Consider the following 21,919-nt stretch of genomic DNA (forward strand, 5'->3'; position numbering starts at 1 on the left):
TCATCCATAGTAATACCATAATAGTAGGAGACTTCAACACTCCACTCACAGCAATGAACAGATAATCTAATCAAAAAATCAACAAGGAAACAATGGCTTTGAATGACACACTGGACCAGATGGACTTAACAGATATATTCAGAACATTTCATCCTAGAGCAGCAGAATATACATTCTTCTCCAGTGCACATGGAACGTTCTCCAGAATAGACCATATACTGGGACACAAATCAGCCCTAAGTACAAAAAGATCGAGATCATACCATGCATATTTTCAGATCACAATGCTATGAAACTCTAAATCAACCACAATAAAAAAATTTGGAAAGGTAACAAATACTTGGAGACTGAAGAACATCCTACTAAAGAATGAATGGGCTATCCAAACAGTTAAAGAGGAAATTAAAAAGTATATGGAAGTCAATGAAAATGATAACACCACAATCCAAAACATCTGGGACGCAGCAAAGGCAGTCATAAGAGGAAAGTATATAGCAATCCAGACCTTCCTAAAGAAGGAAGAAAGATCTCAGATGCACAACCTAACCTTATGCCTTAAAGAGCTGGAAAAAAAACAGCAAATAAAACCCAAAACCAGCAGAAGACAGGAAATAATAAAGATTAGAACAGAAATTAATGCTATCAAGACCAAAAACCAGTAGAACAGATCAATGAAACCAGAAGCTGGTTCTTTGAAAGAATTAACAAAATTGATAAACCACTAGCCAGTTTGATCAAGAAAAGGAAAGGACCCAAATAAATAAAATCAAGAATGAAAGAGGAGAGATCACAACCAACACAACAGAAATAAAAACAATAATAAGAGAATATTATGAGCAATTATATGCCAATAAAATGGGTAATCTGGAAAAAATGGACAAATTCCTAGAAACATATACACTACCAAAACTGAAACAGGAAGAAATAGAAAATTTGAACAGACCCATAACCAGTAAGGAAATCATATTAGTAATCAAAAATCTGCCAAAAAACAGGAGTCCAGGGCCAGATGGCTTTCCAGAGGAATGCTACCAAACATTTAAGGAAGAGTTAACACCTATTCTCTTGAAACTGTTCCGAAAAATAGAACCGGAAGGAAAACTTCCAAACTCATTCTATGAAGCCAGCATTACCTTGATTCCAAAACTAGACAGAGACCCCACTAAAAAGGAGAACTATAGGCCAATTTCCCTGATGAACATGGATGCACAAATCCTCAACAAGATATCAGCCAACCGGATCCAACAATACATTAAAAAAATTATTCACTACGATCAAGCGGGATTTATACCTGGGATGCAAGCCTGGTTCAATGTCCGCAAAACAATTAACGTGATTCATCACATCAAGAAAAGAAAAGACAAGAATCATATGATCCTCTCAATAGATGCAGAGAAAGAATTTGACAAAATATAGCATCCTTTCTTGATAAAAACCCTCAAGAAAGTAGGGATAGAAGGAGCATACCTCGAGATGATAAAAGCCATAAACTAGCGACCCAACACTAATATTATCCTCAATGGGGAAAAGCGGACAGCTTTCCCCCTAAGGTCAGGAACAAGACAGGGATGTCCACTCTCGCCACTGTTATTCAACATAGTATTGGAAGGCTTAGCCTCTGCAATCAGACAACACAAAGAAATAAAAGGCATCCAAATTGGCCAGAAGGAGGTCAAACTTTCACTCTTCGCAGATGGCATGATATTCTATATGGAAAACCCAAAAGATTCCACCAAAAACTGCTAGAATTGATTCATGAATTCAGCAAAGTGGCAGGATATAAAATCAATGCACAGAAATCGGTTGCATTCTTATACACCAACAATGAAGTGACAGAAAGAGAAATCAAGGAATCGATCCCATTTACAGTTGCACAAAAAACCATAAAACACCTAGGAATAAATCTAACCAAAGAGGTGAAAAATCTATACACTGAAAACTATAGAAAGCTTATGAAAGAAATTGAAGAAGACACAAAAAATGGAGAAAGATTCCATGCTCCTAGATAGGAAGAACAAATATTGTTAAAAGGTCGATACTACCCAAAGCAATCTACATATTCAATGCAATCCCTATCAAAGTAACACCAGCATTCTTCACAGAGCTAGAACAAATAATCCTAAAATTTGTATGGAACCAGAAAAGACCCCAAATAGCCAAAGCAATCTTGAAAAACAAAACCAAGGCAGGAGGCATCACAATCCCAGACTTCAAGCTATACTACAAAGCTGTAATCATCAAGACAGTACGGTACTGGCACAAGAACAGACACTCAGATCAATGGAACAGAATAGAGAACCCAGAAATGGACTCACAAACGTATGGCCAACTAATCTTTGACAAATCAGAAAGAATACCCAAAGGAATAAAGACAGTCTCTTCAGCAAGTGGTGCTGGGAAAACTGGACAGCGACATGCAGAAGAATGAACCTGGACCACTTTCTTACACCAGACACAAAAATAAACTCAAAATGGATGAAAGACCTCAATGTAAGACAGGAAGCCATCAAAATCCTCGAGGAGAAAGCAGGCAAAAACCTCTTTGATCTTGGCCGCAGCAACTTCTTACTCAACAAGTCTCTGGAGGCAAGGGAAACAAAAGCAAAAATGAACTACTGGGACCTCATCAAAATAAAAAACCTTCTGCACAGCGAAGGAAACAATCAGCAAAATTAAAAGGCAACCGATGGAATTGGAGAAGACACTTGCAAATGACATATCAGATAAAGGGTTAATATCTAAAATCTATAAAGAACTTACCAAACTCAACACCCAAAAAACAAATAATCCAGTGAAGAAATGGGCAAAAGACATGAATAGACAGTTCTCCAAGGAACACAACCAGATGTCCAACCGACACATGAAAAAATGCTCCACATCACTCATCATCAGGGAAATACAAATCAAAACCACAATGAAATACCACCTCACACCTGTCAGAATGGCTACCATTAACAACTCAGGCAACAACAGATGTTGGTGAGGATGCAGAGAAAGAGGATCTCTTTTGCATTGTTGGTGGCAATACAAGCTGGTGCAGCCACTCTGGAAAACAGTATGGAGGTTCTTCAAAAAACTAAAAATAGAACTACCCTATGACCCAGCAATTGCACTACTAGTCATTTATCCATGGGATACAGGTGTGCTGTTTCAAAGGGACACATGCACCCCCATGTTTATAGCAGCACTATCAACAATAGCCAAAGTATGGAAAGCGCCCAAATGTCCAACGATGGATGAATGGATAAAGAAGATGTGATATATGTACACACACACACACACACACACACACACACAATGGAATATTACTCGGCAATCAAAAGAATGAAATCTTGCCATTTGCAACTATGTGGATGGAACTGGAAGGTATTATGCTAAGTGAAATTAGTCAGAGAAAGACAAAAATCATATGACTTCACTCATTTGAGGACTTTAAGAGACAAAACAGATGAACATAAGGGAAGGGAAACAAAACTAATATAAAAACGGGGAGGGGGACAAAACAGAAGAGACTCATAAATATGGAGAACAAACTGAGGGTTACCGGAGGGGTTGTGGGAGGGGGGATGGGCTAAATGGGTAAGGGGCACTAAGGAATCTACTCCTGAAATCATTGTTGCACTATATTCTAACTAATTTGGATGCAAATTTAAAAAAATTAAAAATAAAATTAAAATGTAAAAATAAATAAATAAAAATAAAAAATAGAACTACCTTATGATCCAGTAATTGCACTACTGGGTATTTACCCAAAGAATATGAAAACACTAATTTAAAGGGATATATGCACTCCTATGTTTATAGCAGCATTATTTATATTAGCCAAATTGTGGAAGAAGCCCAAGTATCCATCAGTAGATGAATGGATAAAGAAAATCTCATGTATAATATACACAATGGAATATTATTCATCCATAAAAAAGAATGAAATCTTGCCATTTGAAACAACATGGATGGAGATAGAGAGTATAATACTAAGCAAATTAGAGAAAGACAAATACCATATGGTTTCACTCATGTGTAAAATTTAAGAAACAAAACAAATGAGCAAAGGAAAAAAAGAGAGAGTGACAGACCAAGAAACAGACTCTTAGGGGCACCTGGCTGGCTCAGTTGGTCAAGAGCACACAACTCTTGATCTCAGGGGTTGTAAGTTCAAGTCCCATGTTTGGTGTAGAGATTACTTAAAAATAAAATTTTTAAAAAATATTTCTTTATTTTTTATTTTTTTTTTTTAATTTTTTTTTCCAACTTTTTAAATTTATTTTTGGGACAGAGAGAGACAGAGCATGAACGGGGGAGGGGCAGAGAGAGAGGGAGACACAGAATCGGAAACAGGCTCCAGGCTCCGAGCCTTCAGCCCAGAGCCTGACGCGGGGCTCGAACTCACGGACCGCGAGATCGTGACCTGGCTGAAGTCGGACGCTCAACCGACTGCGCCACCCAGGCGCCCCAAATATTTCTTTATTTTGAGAGAGAGAGAGAGAGAAGAGTGAGTGGGGGGAGGGCAGAGAGTGGGAGACAGAGAATGCCAAGCAAGCTCCACACTAGCACAGAGCCTGACACAGGGCTTGATTTCACGACTGTGAGATCTCATGACTGTGTGATCTCAAGACTATGAGATCTTGATTTCGGCTGGCTGAGCCGAAATCAAGAGTTGGATCCTCAACCGACTGAGCCATCCAGGTGCTCCAAAAAATAAAATCTTGAAAAAATATAAAGAAATAGACTCTTAACTATAGAGAACAAACTGATGGTTACCAGAGGGGAGTTGGGGGGGGGGTAATAAGTGAAATAGGTGATGGGGATTAAGTTTTTGTTGTTGTTGTTCTTTGTTCTTCTTAAAGTTTTATTTATTTATTTTGAGAGAGAGAGAGAGAGAGAGAGAGAGAGAGAGAGAGATCACACAAGGGTAGGGGCTAAGAGAGAGGGAGAAAGAGAGAATCCCAAGCAAGCTCCACACCAGCAGTGCAGAGCCCAATGCGGGGACTGAACTTATGAACCGTGAGATCAGGACCTGAGCCAAAACCAAGAGTCAGACACTTAACTGACTGAGCCACCCATGTGCCCCAGGAGTGCACTTGTGATGAGCACTGGGTGATGTATGGAATTGTTGAATCACTATATTGTACACTTGAAACTAATATAACACTGAATGTTAACTATACGGGAATTAAAATTAAAACAAAACCACTATGAAACACTTTATTCCCACTAGGATGGTTATAATAGAAAGACAGATAATAAGAAATGTTGGTGGAAAAATTATCCCTGCTTGTACACTGCTGGTGGGAATAGAAGATGTGTAGCTGCTGGAAAACACACCAGCAATTCCTTAAAAGGTTAAACATAGAGTTATCATATGACCCAGTATTTCAACTCCCAGGTATATATTCAAGATAATTGAAAACATATGTCCACACAAAAACATGTGTACAAATGTTATATAATAGCAGGGTTATTCATAATAGCAAAAATTAGAAACAAGCCAAGTGTCCACAAGCTGACTAGTGGTAAACAAAAGTGGCATGTGCACAAGTGGAGTATTATTTAGTCGTAAAGAGGAGTGCAGTACTAACACAACATGGGTGAACCTTGGAAACATTGTGCTCAGTGGAAGAAGCCAAAAGAAAGAGGACTACATATTCTATAACTCCATTTATACGAAATGTCCAAAATAGGCAAATCTGCAGGGACAAAAAGTAGATTAGTGATTAGTGGTTGCCAGGACCTAGGGAGAGAACAGGCTGGGTAGAAGGTTGCTTTCAGAGTGAGGAAAGTGCCCTGGAGTTAGATAGTGGCTGGTGATGGTTACACAAACCTGTGAATATGGGAAAACCCATTGAGCTGTACACTTTAAATTGGTGAATTTTATGGCATGTGAGTGATATCTTGAGGGTAAACTTAGCCAAGTTGTTTTTGAGAAGGTCACGCTGGCTGTGAGGAGAGCAGATCAGAGACTGGGGTGAGAGATACCTTAACAGTTGGACACGTGAAAAAAGGCTTTGGAGTTTACTCTACCGAAGCCCTGACCTGCACCGTGTCCTAGAATAGAGTTCACTTTTTCAGTTACTGTGGTGGTAGCAGAGGGTGGAGGCCTTGCACTGCCCATGGTGCTGACCTGAAAGGCTTTGGTTCTTATAAACCTCCCTGGGAATTCATTTCCTGAAAGGGCTCTTAATCCTCTTCATTGTGGTCCTATGATCAGCGCCCCCAGAGCGTTGGGTCCCAAGACAGTTTCTCAATGATAATGTGCATCTGATGCAACAGTTCACACACTTTTTAATAACTCCCATTGCTCTTGCCCTCAACAGCCCCAGCCCAGCTTCACTGCATGAATTAAGCCCAAGTTTCATACCCTGAGGAATGTCCCTTCCCTTAATTAGGCCAATCCTCTGTGTGTTCTTGGTCTGAGATAGGCCAAGAGAAGAATGGAGCTGTGGGAGAAGTGTGACCTGGAGGGTGGAGGCTCTAAGTCCCCTTGGCCACTTTGGGCTGAAGGTAGGTGATGGCCCCAGTGTCCTTCCCATGGACAAGTCAGCACTGAGAAGGCTCCCGCAAAGTCTATTGTAAGACAAGCATGGAGTGGAGGGAAAGCGTGGGGCAAGAATGTTGGGGCAAAGGGATTGGGGGAACAGTTGATTTTATCTGCAACTACGACTTTGGTCTGTACTAGCTTATGTGTTGTGTAGAATTTAGGACAGAGGGTGGGAGGGATAGCAGAATATAGACACAGCTGGTTTCTCCCCCATCTCCCACACACATGCTCCAGCTTCTTCCCACACCTAGAAGAAAACACACCAGGTCTTTATCTCACACTTCCCACCCTCTAATGTTTCCCTTTAAGTCCCCTCTTCCACCCACTCTGAGTTTCCATTCCCTCTCTATTGCTATACCTCTATCCTCCTTTCTCCTAAATCTTGTGTTAATAAACCTATTAATACTTCCAAGATGACCCCAGACTAGATTCACCTCCATTTTTGGAATTGCTTTTTCTCCCTCCCCTCCTCTCTTTCAGTCCCGTGTGGATGGATTTCCTAAGAGCAAGAGGGATGGGAAACAAGGTTGAGCAACAACAGAAAAGTGTTTGGGATCCATCTCTTTATTTATTTATTTGTTTGTTTGTTTAATTTTATTTTCCATCTAAATCTATTCTCTTTGCATGTAGGTGGAAGAATCATTTCCAAAGATTCTTACGAGTTTGTGCTAAGCATGCTGGCCATGCTAAGATGATGCTTTTGTAAATGTGGTGATGCTGGGAATTAGGATTTTGGGTTCCTTTCAAATTCCCTTGAACTGAACTCTTTCATTCGATGGCTACTCCCTCTCTTCTCACCTCCCACAGTGCTCGGGGCCCATGCCAGCACTCCGCCCACCATCAAGCCGCCAAGCATTCTTTTGGGAACCATCTATGAGAAAGGCTATGTGCACCCTAAGGAACTGTGTAGCACTCGACATATCAGACTTGCACTGAAATTACAAACACAAGCGAGAAAATAGAACCATCCTCATGGAAAAATACTAGTCCATGATAATGTAATGGATTGGCTAATTACTCTTGGGCCTTGAAGGAAAGGTGAGATTCAGATAGGTGAAGATGGGAAGGAAATCCAGGTGGGGCACTGGCCTGATGAAATGCCTTGATGCTTAAGGAACTGAAGAGGAGATCAGTTTGGTTGAAGCCAAGGGTTCTCATCAGGGAGCAAGTAGGAAGAGAATAGTAGTTAGGAGTGCAGATTCTGGGACTAATCAGACCTGGGTCAGAGTCCCAGAGTAGCAGAGCTCTGCTACTCACTCTGTGTGACCTGTGGCAAACTATTTACCAACTTGAAGCCTTAGTTTACCCATCTGTAAAGCGGGGATAATTAATAGAATTTACTGTATTTTATAAGCATGCAAAGATTATATGAGAATTAAACAGGCTAATGTTTATGAAATTCTTAGCATAGTGCCTAGCACATAGTAAACACGCAGTAAATGTCTACTACTATAACGACAACGATTCCTGCTACGAGTGCAAGAAACGTTTACTACCTCAACTACTGCTAAGTGACAGATGGGTGTGCAAAGAAAGGTAGGAGCCAGTTTATGTGGAAGCCCTTGAAAACTCATGTAAGTGTGAATTCTTTCTTGTAGGCAATGAAGAACCAGGGAAAATTTTTGAAAGTTTGGATCTAGAGGGAAAATGTCTTTTAGGAAGTTGACGTTACACAGTGTGTATTTCTGACTGATAAAGGGATATAAAAGTGCCTTAATGGGGCATAAATCTTAATAGGGATAAAGATAAAAACAAGGATAATAAAACTGTGCTGTTGGCATTTTGGAATCCATGATCAGGTGGGAGGGTTGGGATTGGGGTAAAGAGTTAGGAGGTCAGGAACTTTCTCAGAGAGGTCAAACCAGGCCATTTAAACTGCTGCCCACCCAGATTGACCTTGACACCATGTGGTAGAGCAAGGACACAAAGCCAGAGACAAAGACATATGATCCTCTGTTGGGGTTGCTCTGACAACACCCCTGGAGTGCCAGCTCCATTTTCGCCTGTCTCGGGGCTTATCCCTAGTGTGCTGGGATAAGCCTATTTTAACTCTGTCTCATCACATCATTTCCCACCAAAAGGCTTACAGGGGTTCTTAGTTATCCATGGGGACATTTTTCAAATAGTTTTATGCTGGAAGTTGGTGAAGCCACAGAATAAACAGAGTGAATCTTCCTAGAACGCAGTTTTTACACAAATATTGGGGACAAATGTGAGTTTTAGATAATATAAACATGACAGTATTTTCAATACTGTAATACCTCACAGATAATTTCAGAGATAATTCTGTTTCATATTTGCTAGTAGAAATCTTTTCACACATATTCATTCAATTCCCTGTGAAAAGTACCTCAGTGCAATTGCTGCTGTCCTTCCCATATATTAGGTGGGAACCAGGGAGGAGAAATCTTGTTCTGTTCTATTATCTTCACAGGGTGGGGCCTCAGGGCAAATTTTCCTGAACGATTAGAGAAAACAATTTTAGAAAATGTAACTCAAGTGAATGGGTTTTAATATTAAAGAACTCAGTTTATTTTTCAAGTGAATGTCCTTCTGGAACTTTCACTTACTGAACTAAAGAAATTGATTTCTTCTTTACCTTATATTTTCTATAACACCTTGGCCTTAGCAATCAAAGTTTACAAGCCACAATACTTAAATTTTAAAAAGCCTCTCAAAGATTGTCTAGAGATATGTGTATAATAGAAAGTTACGTAAGTGTTAAAATATAAAGCTTGAGAGTTCAAGGAATTTTTGCATTTGTCCTGGGCTGATTTGAATTACCCCCACAGATGGCCCCATGGCAACAAATACCATTAGAGGAGTTTTTATGTGGAAAAGTTTGAGAAGTGCCAATCATCCCAGCCCAGCTTCAGCCAAGATCATCTGCTTGTTTGCTTTACATTTGTTTCCGAATTAGGACATGACAATCTCTTCTAATCCACACCTCTCTTCCTTCAGTGGTGAATCATGCAGCTCTTCAAATCCCTGCCAGGAAAAAGCATCTATGTGTTTATCTAAAATCATTAGTTTTTATATCCTCTCAAGATTTATGCATCCGGGTTGATGACATTTGTGGTCACAGGTATTTGCTGATATGTTTATTCATTCATTCATTGATTCATTGTATTTGGGGAGCCTGTAGTTCACAAGGCATTGGGCACATCTGGTGTGAATCAGACTTGAAACCCATGGATGAGGACAGTGATACAAAGGGGAAAAGATCCATAAATGTCTGTAATACATTGTAGGGTGTGGTTAGGGAGATAAGTCTGTGAGAACCTTGAAAATGTATTTATCTCCATGGAAGGCTCCCCTAAACTCCATCTTGAAATATATTCAACAGTGACTTTGATCAACCAATTCCTGACTCTCCAAAGGAAAACAATGGAATTTTCATAATTTTTGTTTTGCACGGTTTTCCCTTAGGCATGTGGGGAAGAGCCCATGGAAGCACAGAATATCACAAGGGTGTCAGAGTTTATCCTCTTAGGATTCTCACAGACCCGGGACCTTGAGAAATTCCTGTTCCTGGTGTTCCTATTTGTCTATGTCACCACTGTTGTGGGAAACCTCCTTATCATGGTCACAGTGACTTTTGACTGCCGGCTCCACATGCCCATGTATTTTCTGCTCCGAAACCTGGCTGTCATAGACCTCTGTTATTCCACTGTCACTTCTCCAAAGATGCTGGTGGACTTCCTTCATGAGGTCAAGACCATCTCCTACCAGGGCTGCATGACTCAGATCTTCTTCTTTCACCTCTTGGGAGGTGGGACTGTCTTCTTTCTCTCAGTGATGGCTTATGACCGCTACATAGCCATCTCCCGGCCCCTCCACTATGTTACCATCATGAACACTCAGCTCTGTGTGGGGCTAGTGGTGGCTGCTTGGTTAGGGGGATTTGTTCACTCCATTGTCCAGCTGGCTTTGATGCTCCCCTTGCCTTTTTGTGGTCCCAATGTTCTGGATAACTTCTACTGTGACATCCCACAAGTGCTGAGACTTGCCTGCACTGACACCTCCCTCCTGGAGTTCCTCATGATCTCCAACAGTGGAATGCTGGTCCTCATCTGGTTTATTCTCCTTCTGATTTCTTACACAGTCATCCTGGTGATGTTGAGGTCCCATTCAGAGCAGGCGAGGAAGAAGGCAGCTTCTACCTGCACCACCCACATCATTGTGGTGTCTATGATCTTCATTCCCTGTATCTATATCTATGCCCGGCCCTTCACCCCCTTCCCCATGGACAAGGCTGTGTCCATCAGCTACACGGTCATGACCCCCATGCTCAATCCCATGATCTATACTCTGAGGAACCAGGAGATGCAAGCAGCCATGAAGAGATTAGGCAAGCGTCTAGTAATATGTAACAGGGAGTGAACTTAATATATCTTGACTCAGGAGTGTCTGGGTGGCTCAGTTGGTTGAGTGTCCAACTTTCAGTTTTGGCTCAGGTCATGATCCCAGGGTCGTGGGCCTCTGCCCCTCCTCCCCTCAAATAAAAAAATTTAAAAATTTAAATATCTTCACTTTAAAATGACAAGTCTTCCCTCTGAACTTCTGTTTTCCCATGTGAAAAGTGGAGGAAAGTCTTTATAGAGTATGACATTTGAGATGAAATCAATATTTCTATGGACCCACACCTGTGTCAGGTTACTGTATTGGGCACTTTCTCACTTCTATCTCATTTTCATAAAACTGATAATGGATATGTTATTATTATTATTGTATTAAATGCTTTAACAAATGAGAGAACTCAGAGAGAAGTGACTTGCTCAACGATGAATAGCGAGTGGCAGAGCCTGGCCGGGACTTGGTTCCTCTGACTCCAAGTTTAGAGGTAGGGCTATGGGTGGGATTTCAAACTCGGGATCTCCTACAAACACAAGGGAAAACCTAAAGAGTTCCTCGGCTATGGATGAATACCTGTGATAAATGGTGAAAAATTTCATCTTAACCCTGGAACAATAACACTCTTTTCGGTCCCCTGCTTTTAATCTTCTTTCTTTATCTTTGGAGTTCTGTAACTTTACTCAGCTATGTCTTTGCATTCATTGATGGTTGTCAATTTTCCTGTGGCCTTTCAATCTATTGATTCCATTTATAAATGATCAGAAGTCACTTGCTGGTTTTATTTTTTAAAAAGTGATCTTGAGTCACTTTTTTAATTTATGAAAATTTTACTTTTATGTGATCCAGAACATCAATTCTAAGGATGGTAGGAAGCATAGAAATTCTAATTATAATCTATAACATTGACCTAAAGGAAAGAAATGGGGAGAATTTCCTCAGATTTATCTTACAGGTGATCATTTCACAACACGAGATACTCAATTCTGAACTGACTTGTGGAGACATATCCCCTTTTGATGAACATAGCTATATCCATGAGAATTTAAGACATCTCTTACTGAAGTTATGCTATGTTTATGATATAAATGTGACTCAGATATAAATTAACACTAAATGGTTAGGTGCAATGTCTCTCACTATAAAGAATGTAGAGGAAAAAAATATAAAATACGTTGCTCATAACGGCTTAAATTTAAAAAGAGCTCTGGGAATTCTGGTTAACAGAAACTTTCTTTTTTGTAAATTTTTTTTAATGTTCATTTATTTTTGAGAGACAGAGTGAGAGCAAGGGAGGGTCAGAGAGAGAGAGGGAGACACAGAATTTGAAGTAGTCTCCAGGCTCTGAGCTATCAGCCCAGAGTCCGACATGGGGCTCAAACCCACGAACTGTGAGATCACGACCTGAGCTGAAGTCGGACGCTTAACCAACTGAGCCACCCAGGTGCCCCCAGAAATTTTCTAGTAAGACAGAGGGCTTTTTTATAATTTTATCATGTGGAGAATTGGAATATTTACATATATGCCTACTTTCATAAAATACAAATGTTTTAGAGAAGAGTTAATTCCCCATTTCAGATATTAGGTACTATAGGTACCGAACAGTGGTTCGGATATTTTTTTGTGGGTTGCCTGGCCAGTTCAGTAGGTAGAGCGTGCAACTCTTGATCTCAGGATCTCTTGAGCCCCACATTGGGTGTAAAGGTTACTTAAAAATTTTTTAATGGCTTTAATTAAAACTTTCCCCATGTTCTGATGCTGTCTTAAATTGTATAGTGAGACAATAACAGGATTTGAAGCCATGGCATTCCATCCAGGCTTTAACTCCTGCTGGCTGTGCTCCTTTTGGACATCATTGAATCTCTACTTCTTTAGCTATAAAATTTAGCTGTATTTCCTCACAGTGTTGTGTGGGTCAGTGAGGTAAACGTAAAATTCCAATACAGTACTTGGTATATAGTAGGCATTTAATTAATATTAGTTCCTCCACACATCCCTATTTAAAATTATTTTTTTTTTACTTTCCATCAATACTTTTTATTAAATTTCAATTTCAGTATAGTTAATATAGAGTGTTTAGTTAGTTTCAAGTATACAATACAGTGATTCAACAATTCTAGACGTTACTCAGTAAGTGTGCTTAATCCCCTTCACCTATTTTACCTATTCCCACACTGACCTCCCCTCTGGTAACCATCAGTTTGTTCTCTAGAGTTAAGAGTCTGTTTTTTGGTTTGTTTCTTTTTTTTTTCCCTTTGTTACTTTGTTTTGTTTCTTAAATTCCACATATGAGTGAAATCATATGATATGTGTCTTTCTCTGACTGACTTACATTGCTTAGCATTATACTCTCTATCTCCATCCATGTTGCTGCAAATTGCAAGATTTAATTTTTTTATGGATGAAAAATAAACATACACATACACACACACATATATATATATATATATATATATATACATATACCTATATTTTGGGGTTGGAGTATATATATATATATATATATATACATATATAGGGGTGCATACCTCCTTTCAAATTAGTGTTTTTGTATTCTTTGGATAAATAACCTGTAGTGCAATTACTGGATCATAAGGTAGTTCTGTTTTGTTTTTTTGTTTTTTTTTTGAGGAAACTCCATGCAGTTTTCTACAGTGGCTCCACCAGTTTGCATTCCTGCCAGAGTGCATGGAATCTTTTTCCACATCCTCATCAGCACTTGTTTCTTGTTTTTTTTAATTTTTTATTTTAGCCATTCTGACAAGTATGAGATGATATCTCATTGTGGTTTTGATTTGCACTTCCCTGATGATTAGTGATGTAGAGTATCTTTTCATGTGTCTGTTGACCATCTGGATGTCTTCTTTAGAGAAATGTGTGTTCATGTCTTCTGCCTATTTTTAATTGGATTATTTGTTTTTCTGGTGTTGAGTTGTGTAAGTTCTTTATATATTTTGGAAACTAACCCTTTGTTGGATATGTGATTTGCAAATATCTTTTCCCATTCAGTAGGTTGTCTTTTAGTTTTGTTGATGGTTTCCTTTGCTATGCAGAAGCTTTTTATTTTGATGTAGTCCCAATAATTCATTTTTACTTTTGTTTCTCTTGCTTCAGGAGACATATCTAGAAAAATGTTGCTATGAGTGATGTCAGAGAAATTACTGTCTGTGCTCTCTTTTAGGATTTTTATAGTTTCAGGTCTCATATTTAGATCTTTAATCCACTTTTGAGTTTACTTTTGTGTATGGTGTAAGAAAGTGGGCCAATTTTATTCTTTTGCATGTTACTGTCCAGTTTTCCCAACACCATTTGTTGAAGAGACTGTCTTTTTCCCATTGGATATTCTTTCCTGCTTTGTTGAAGATTAATTGACCATACAATTGTGGATTGATTTCTGGGTTTTCTGTTCTGTTCCATTGATCTATGTGTCTATTTTTTGCCAGTATCATATTGTTCGATTACTACAGATTTGTAGTATAAGTTGGAATCTTCCCATCAATACTTTTAAATTAAACCAAGATACAGTAAAACTTTGGTTTGCTAGCATAATTCACTCTGGAAACATGCTCGTAATCCAAAGCACTTACATATCAAAGCGAATTTCCCCATAATAATGGAAACTCAGATGATTCATTCCACAACCCCAAAATATTCACATAAAAATGATTACAATACTGTTATATAGTACAAAATAATAAAGAAAAATAAACAAATGAGCCTGCACTTACCTTTGAAAACCTTCATGGTTGGTGTGAGGGAGACAAGAGAGAGGAGGGTTATTGTGTAGGATGATTTTCACTATCACTAATGGAATCACTGCTACCTATTGGCTCAGTGGAACCTTTTTTTTTCATGCAACTTTAACAAGGAACCTATCCAATGACACTTGCTTTTGCCTTCTTTCAAGGATTTCGTGGGAATGTGAATTGCATTGTCGTTAAACAGATTCATCGTTCACACTGCTACAGCCTTATTTGGGTGGTGCTTTACTACAAAAATTTTCACTGTTTCCCACAATTTACACATCTCCCTAATCTCATCTGAAGTAAGGGATTCCTCTGCTTTTTCCCCGTCCTCCTCTGCAGATGAGATGCAGACGTAGACATCTTATAAAATCTTGCAATTTCAGCCATTTGCATACCTTGTTTGTACTTCTCAACGATTTCCTTCTTAACTTCCACCGTAATCATCTCCTTCTTCTTGCCACCTTTCTTCTCAACCTTTTCCTGCCTGGGGGCCATTGTGTACACTTGCACGGATGTTGACTACAGTACAGTATTAAACACTTGTCATATACTGTATTTAATGTAACTGGCAATAAGGCAGAAGAAAGGGTCTATATCTGCAGGCAGCCTGACCTAGAATGAAGCAAATCATTCCTAAGCTTGCTCTTCTATGTAAAAGCAAAGGACTGTCCATAGGTACTTTGAGGTGACAAAAAATACACTAATGCCAGTTTAGGCACCACCCAATGTTCTGAAAAATCACTGATTTCTGCCAGACACCACAGCCTGAGGCCAAGCATCTGCGCATGGGAGCTGATCATCCATAAGCATGCAGCATGACAGAGAGAGAGAGATTGAGAGAAAGAGGGAAGAACCATTGGCTCAGTTGTGATCAGGTGACATCTGGCATCATGTATTGTTCATATTGCAAGACATCGCTTGTTTATCAAGTTAAAATTTATTAGAAATGTTTGCTTGTCTTGTGGAACACTTGCAGAACAAGTTACTTGCAATCCAAAGTTTTACTGTAGTTATCAGGTTCCTTAGGGTCTAAATAATCAGATTTAGTCAAGTAATGCTTTTTAGTCACTTTGTTTACATAGGATTAGTGAAAACAGATACAGATCTCTTAGAAGTTGTTGATGGAAGGCTGTAAATTATTTCAGTGATAGATTTAAAAAATCAGGGGGTGCCTGGTGGATCAGTCGGTTAAGCACCCAACACCTAATTTTGGCTCAGGTCATGATCTGATAGTTTGTGAGATCGAGCCCCACGTTGGGCTCTGAACTGACAGCATGGAGCCTGCTTGGGATTCTCTCTCTCTCTCTCTCTCTCTCTCTCTCTCTCTTTTCTCTCTCTCCCCCTCTCTCTGCCCCTCCCCTGCTCATTCATGCTCTCTCTCTCTCTCTCTCAAAAGAAATAAATTAAATAAATAGATAGATGATAGATAGATAGACAGATAAAAAGAGTAAACATTCTGGTTTCTTTATAAAATTTCTTTTCTATTTGAGTGTAACTATACTCAACTGACACAATATTACATTAGTTTCAGGTGTACAACACAGTGACTCAACTTTTTTTTTTTTAAGTTTATTCTTAGAGACAGAGAGCACGAGTGGGGAGGAGTAGAGAGAGGGAGAGAGAGAATCCTAAGCAGACTCCATGCTCTGTGCTGAGCCCCACGCCAGGCTCAAACTCATGAGGGTGAAATCACGACCTGAGTCAAAATCAAGAGTTGGGTGCTTAACCAACTGAGCCACCGAGGCGCCCTATCATCTTCTCTATGTGTTATGCTCCATGGTTGTAGATTGGGTCTGGCTCAAAGGATACTTCACTTCTCAGCCTTATTAATCCATCCATCTTGCCATTCCGGTTGTATTTATAATCAAGTTCAGGGATGATTGATGTATGAGGAGGAAAAGGCCTCAATCAACCTCACATAAGATGTGTTTTTATTTTGTTTGATCCATAAAAGGGGGTATATTGGTCAGGGTTCCACCAGAGCAACAGGACCAGTCAGATATAAATATATGTATATTAAGAAATTTATTGCAAGGAATTGGCTTACATGATGTGAGACTGAACCCTGGGCCAGTAGAAATGCATAGGATGGGCATCAGAAAGTGCAGGAGAGGACTCTGTATGAGCTGAAGCTGCAGTCCAGAACACTTTCAAGAAAACCTCAGTTCTGCCCCCAAGGTTTTTTAACTCATTGAATCAGGCAAGTTCCAGATTATTTAGGAAATTCTCTTTTACTTAAAATCAACTGATTATGGGGCACCTGGGTATCTCAGTCCATTAAGCATCTGACTCTTGATTTTGGCTCAGGTCATGATCTCACGATTTGTGAGATCAAGCTCCATGTTGGGCTCTGCGCTGAGCATGGAGCCTGCTTGGGATTCTCTCTCTCTCTCTCTCTCTCTCTCTCTCTCTCTCTCATCCTGCCCATCCCCCACTCACTCGCAGGTATATGCAAGCATGTGTAAGCTCTCTCTCTAGATACGTAAACATTTAAAAACTCAACTGAGTATAGACATCAATCACATGTGCAAAGTACCTTCACAGCAACTCCTAGGTTAGTGTTTGATTGAATAACTGGGAACTATAGACCAGTCAAGTTGACATATAAAACCTACCACCATAATGTAAGAATAACTAATTATCAGAGATGCAGGGTCCCCTCAATGAGAATATAAATGAAATTCCTTCTGTATGTATCCTGCATCCATTTAAGTTTGAAGTTGTAGCAACAGTTAAATCTGACAAATATTTATTTTCTTGGATATATAGTGCATAGGGAAATACTTTTCTCAGTTCAGTTTTCCGTGACTAGGTCTTTAGTGTAAATACTCCATTCCTGCCATCTGGTCTTTGGAATTCATTACATTGGCTAGTGGATGCAGTGGTGAAGAGATTAGGTTTGGAGGGCATTCCGCAGACCTGTATGTGCCTTGACAGGGGAAATATATTAATTGGAACATATCAGCTTTCTCTTAGCGAAAGCTAAGCCAGAATCAGAACTTAAAATCACCTACATGATAATCAACAAAATACACAAGTCCTGTCTCCTTCCCCAGAATCAATCCAGACCACTTTTTCACATGACTATATTTTAAAAAGGAATGAAGCTCTACATGAGAATTAGTGGTTTGTTCAAAAAAATTTTTTTAATGTTTTATTTATTTTTGAGAGACATAGAGACAGAGTGTGAACAGAGGAGGAGCAGAGAGAGAGAGGGAGACACAGAATCCGAAGCAGGCTCCACGCTCTGAGCTGTCAGCACAGAGCCCAATGCGGGGCTCGAACTCACGAACTGTGAGATCATGACTTGAGCCACCCAGGCGCCCCTGTTTATTTGTTTTTTTAATCTACATCTCTTGAATGTGGAAAATCTTCACATGGTATTCTTGTCTGCCAGAGGCAGATACTTTATTTAGCCAAGTGTAAACATTTGCAATGAAAGAATTTAGAGTAACCTGGAAATGCTATGTAGATCAGAGAGCTCTAAGAAATCAGGTTTTATGGCACGTCAAGTTTACAACGGCAGTTAATTCCAGTTTTGATCTGTTTTCATAATGAGAAAATATAGGGGTTTCTTGCACCAATCCTCATGTTAGAAGTAATAATAACTCACATGTAAAAAATGCTAGCATTCTATAGATAATGTGAGTAGACCTGGATACGGTTGGTAAATCAACACGGGGGTTGGGGGTCTGGTTGGTAAAATAAAGGACAAGATTTTTAATATTGTTCCTATTTAATAAGGAATATTTTATAATAATAAATAATATTAATATTATTAATTAATTATATTATATAATATATATTTTATATATTAATGTATATATAATATATATAATATAAAATATATATATAATATATAATATATTAAAATATATATATAAAATATATATAATATATAATAATATATTATTATATGTTATATAATATATAAATATATTATATATTAATTAATTAATTAAAATAATATTAATATTAATAATAAATAATAATGTAATAAGTTCCTATTGTAGCATACATTTCCCCACTTATGACTTTCTGTAAATAAAGATCAATTAAGTTCAAAAGTAGGAGGAAAAGGAGAAAGAGAAGAAGAAGGAGAGGAGAAGAAGAGAGAAAGAAATCAAAACAGCTTGATGATTCTGCACACACGCATGAGAGAGAGAACAGTCAGTGGTGCTGAATGTGTGGCCCTAGAAACAGGAACATCAGCATTATCTAAGAACTTGTTCAAAATGCAAAATCTTGGCCCTATTATTGACCAACTGAGTGAGAAAGTCTGGGGCCTCGGGGACACACTAATCTATCTTCTCACATGATCTCCAGGGGATTCTTTTAAGGGTAAAATCACTGGTCTAACAATTGGGTTTGTCTAACACTCCCAGAGTCCATTTCTTTGGAAGAGACTCTCATCCTTTTAGACAGTGGCCTGAAAATCCTACATCCTGAAAATTTCTAAAATTTTCAATGTCCTTGGTACTTTTGGCCCCCAAGGAAGACCTCTGAGAGAGTAAGTGTTTTTGAGACATTTAGAACTTTTTAACAACTCCCATTGTTCCCTTGCTTCAGCGGGAATAGGGCTAGAATCAGCCCAGCTCTGCTTCCTGAGTGGAGCCCAGTCTAATAGCATCTCCCTGAGGATATGCCCTCTTTCCCTAGGGTCATCCCCGCTGTCACACGTGATGTGTGGGCAGTGACCAGGGACCTGACGCTGCAGGAAAAGGCTCTCCAAGACAATGTAAGACCTGAGGACTTTCTCTGGTTCTGGACTGAAGGAAGGTGAGAGACCAAGGTTTTCTCATCTGTAGATAAATCAGCTGCAAGAAGGACCCAGAATCACTTACTGGAACATGGAGAGAATATGTCAAATGACATAGACTTGATGGTAGTAAGTCTAAAGTATGAGGAGAGTCTCGGGAAGTTATTCAGGGGAACTGAGATGTTGAAAACAGATGCCTCAGGTTGCATGTGGAAAGCTCGGCTTTTAACAACCAAGCAGGGATGGAGGGTGCTGAGGGCTGAGTGTGAGGAAGCGCACCACACAATCCCCCACCTAGTTGCATAAAATCAGGTCACATACTTACTTACTCATACATTAAGTTAGCAAATAAGTTTTGAGCAACTGCTAGATCAGGGTTGCTGTTAGAGGTGCTGGAGCTAATTTGCTGAATTTACAATCTAGTTTAGAGGGACAAGAAAAGAACATGGAAGATGCTATAATGTAGGTATTTATAAAACATTATTGGAACCTAGAAAAAGAAGGGATTAATTCTGCATGGGAGAGATATGGGGAGGAGTCACAAGAAGGTGATATCTGAGTCCTTCTAGGTTGAGAAGTTAGTAGAAGATATTTCAGGAAACAGAACTCATTACCAAGGCTACGGAAATAACTGAGCATATGGCACATGTGAGAAGCTATGAATTTCTTGAATGGCATTCTGTTCCTGGGTAACAGGGGTATTGATTACAAAGGCAGATGAAGGCTACATTTCATAGCCTGTGTGACATGCCGATAGGGAGTTGCAGGCACTTCTGTAAGTATGTTTCAACTCTGTATAAATCCACAAAACCTGTGAGGCAGCTTCTAAGAGCTGGAGTTTTAAGCTGTGAGCTCTAGGCAGTCATTAAAGATTATAATGGGAGAGAAACGTGATCAGACATGAGTTTAGAAAGGTCTCATTGACTGTCTTATAGAACCAGACTGCAGTGGAAGCAAATGGAAGCAGAAGGATGAGATTAAAATGACCTTTAATACATAATGGATCTCAATAGGCATGTGAGAGACAACAGGACTGAGACAGGGCAGGAGTGGGGAGGCCACCCACCCCTAACCTTGTGCCCCTCCATCTCTTTCCTTCCACCTTCTTCTCCACCTTTGACACCATTCCCTGCCCCCTCCATTGCCCACCACCTCCCCATTTCCCCTTCCTTCACCTGCTCTGTTCCTCCCTCTCCTTTCTCTTCATCTCCTGCCTTGATTCCTTTGTCTATTTCCATTGCTCTTATTTCAACATCTTCCTTTGTCTTCTACCCTTGTATTCAGTAACATCTTCTAAACTTCTTATTCCTTTCAGAAGATCTCCTTGAGTCCCCATCATACTATATTCATCATCTAATTTTTAATGCATTCTTTTTTTAATGTTTATTTATTTATTTATTTATTTAGTACACACAGGCACCTGAGCGAGCAGGGAAGGGGCAGAGAGAGAGGGAGACAGAGAATCCCAAGCAGGCTCCAAACTATAAGTGTTTCTCACGATGGTGAGTTCATGACTTGAGCCAAAATCAAGAGTCAGACACTTAACTGACTGAACCACCCAGGCGCCCCAAGAGAGTCTCTCTCTCTCTCTCTCTCTCTCTCTCTCTCTCTGGACTCTTTCTTGTCTCAGCACACACTCCATCACTTCCCTGGCCTCACTGGGTAAGGGGCTATACCCCATAGCTCCTCTCCCACCCACTAGTCCACACCACATGCTTTTGGAGTGTTGACTGTCCACCAAGATGGGCACTGTGGGGCAGAAATAAAGATCTGTGTTTCTGCCTCTGGGAGTTTTCAGTTAAATTACAGAGGAAAAACATGGACACAGGAACAGTCCATTAAAATGAGGATGGGTTAAATGTTGCATGAAAAATGATTGCTAGAAAAATGTATTGACACTGGCAGAAGGGAGAATGTATTTAGAGGAGGAAACTACCCAGAAAAGAGTGATTGCCAGAGTGATTTATTTCCAGCACTGTTCCAGGAACTTCATGTGTTATTTTATTTAATCCCCTAGACAATTCTATAAAGATGATGTTTTAATTCCTATATTGCAGATATGGAAACTGAGACCCAGAGAGATGAAGTAGCTTAATCAAGGTCAAATCTCAAGGAGGCAGAAGCCCTGAAATTTTACTGATGTTCTGTTGGACTCCACCTATCTCTCTACAATTGTATCACATGGAATCTTTGAAAGGCAGGTTGCATATGTCTCTGGATGTCTTTAAAGATATGTCACGAATGCATATGACAGCACCAACTTGTAAACTCTCCACAGACAAGCCAATTTCATCAGCACCTAGTGATATGGTCTACACATGAGGCTCCATCATCTGGAGCTGGACAACTCTGAGCCCTGAGCACTAAAAGTGACTTCATGCATGTATACCTATGGTTCATTTTCCTTAGGTGTATGGATGAGATGCCATGGAACCAGGGAATCTCACGTGGGTATCAGAATTTGTCTTCCTGGGGTTCTCACAGACTCGAGAGCTCCAGCTTTTCCTGTTTCTGGTGTTCCTG

The 21,919-nt window shown here is 39.6% G+C and overlaps 1 protein-coding gene across 1 annotated transcript; it reads left to right on the plus strand.

The window, feature by feature from the left end:
• Positions 1-9,985: 9,985 nt before the first annotated feature.
• LOC125927651 (olfactory receptor 4D1) lies at positions 9,986-10,966 on the plus strand. The gene has a single exon (XM_049638148.1). It carries the CDS (start codon positions 9,986-9,988, stop codon positions 10,919-10,921), a length of 936 nt encoding a protein of 311 aa, XP_049494105.1. The 3' UTR covers positions 10,922-10,966.
• Positions 10,967-21,919: the final 10,953 nt, after the last annotated feature.

This window comes from Panthera uncia, chromosome E1, assembly GCF_023721935.1.
Source record: "Panthera uncia isolate 11264 chromosome E1, Puncia_PCG_1.0, whole genome shotgun sequence".
Taxonomy (NCBI): Eukaryota; Metazoa; Chordata; class Mammalia; order Carnivora; family Felidae; genus Panthera; species Panthera uncia.

Excerpts from the sequence above, each read along its gene's own strand:
- LOC125927651 (XM_049638148.1), top strand. The coding sequence starts at position 9,986 with ATGGAAGCACAGAATATCACAAGGGTGTCAGAGTTTATCCTCTTAGGA.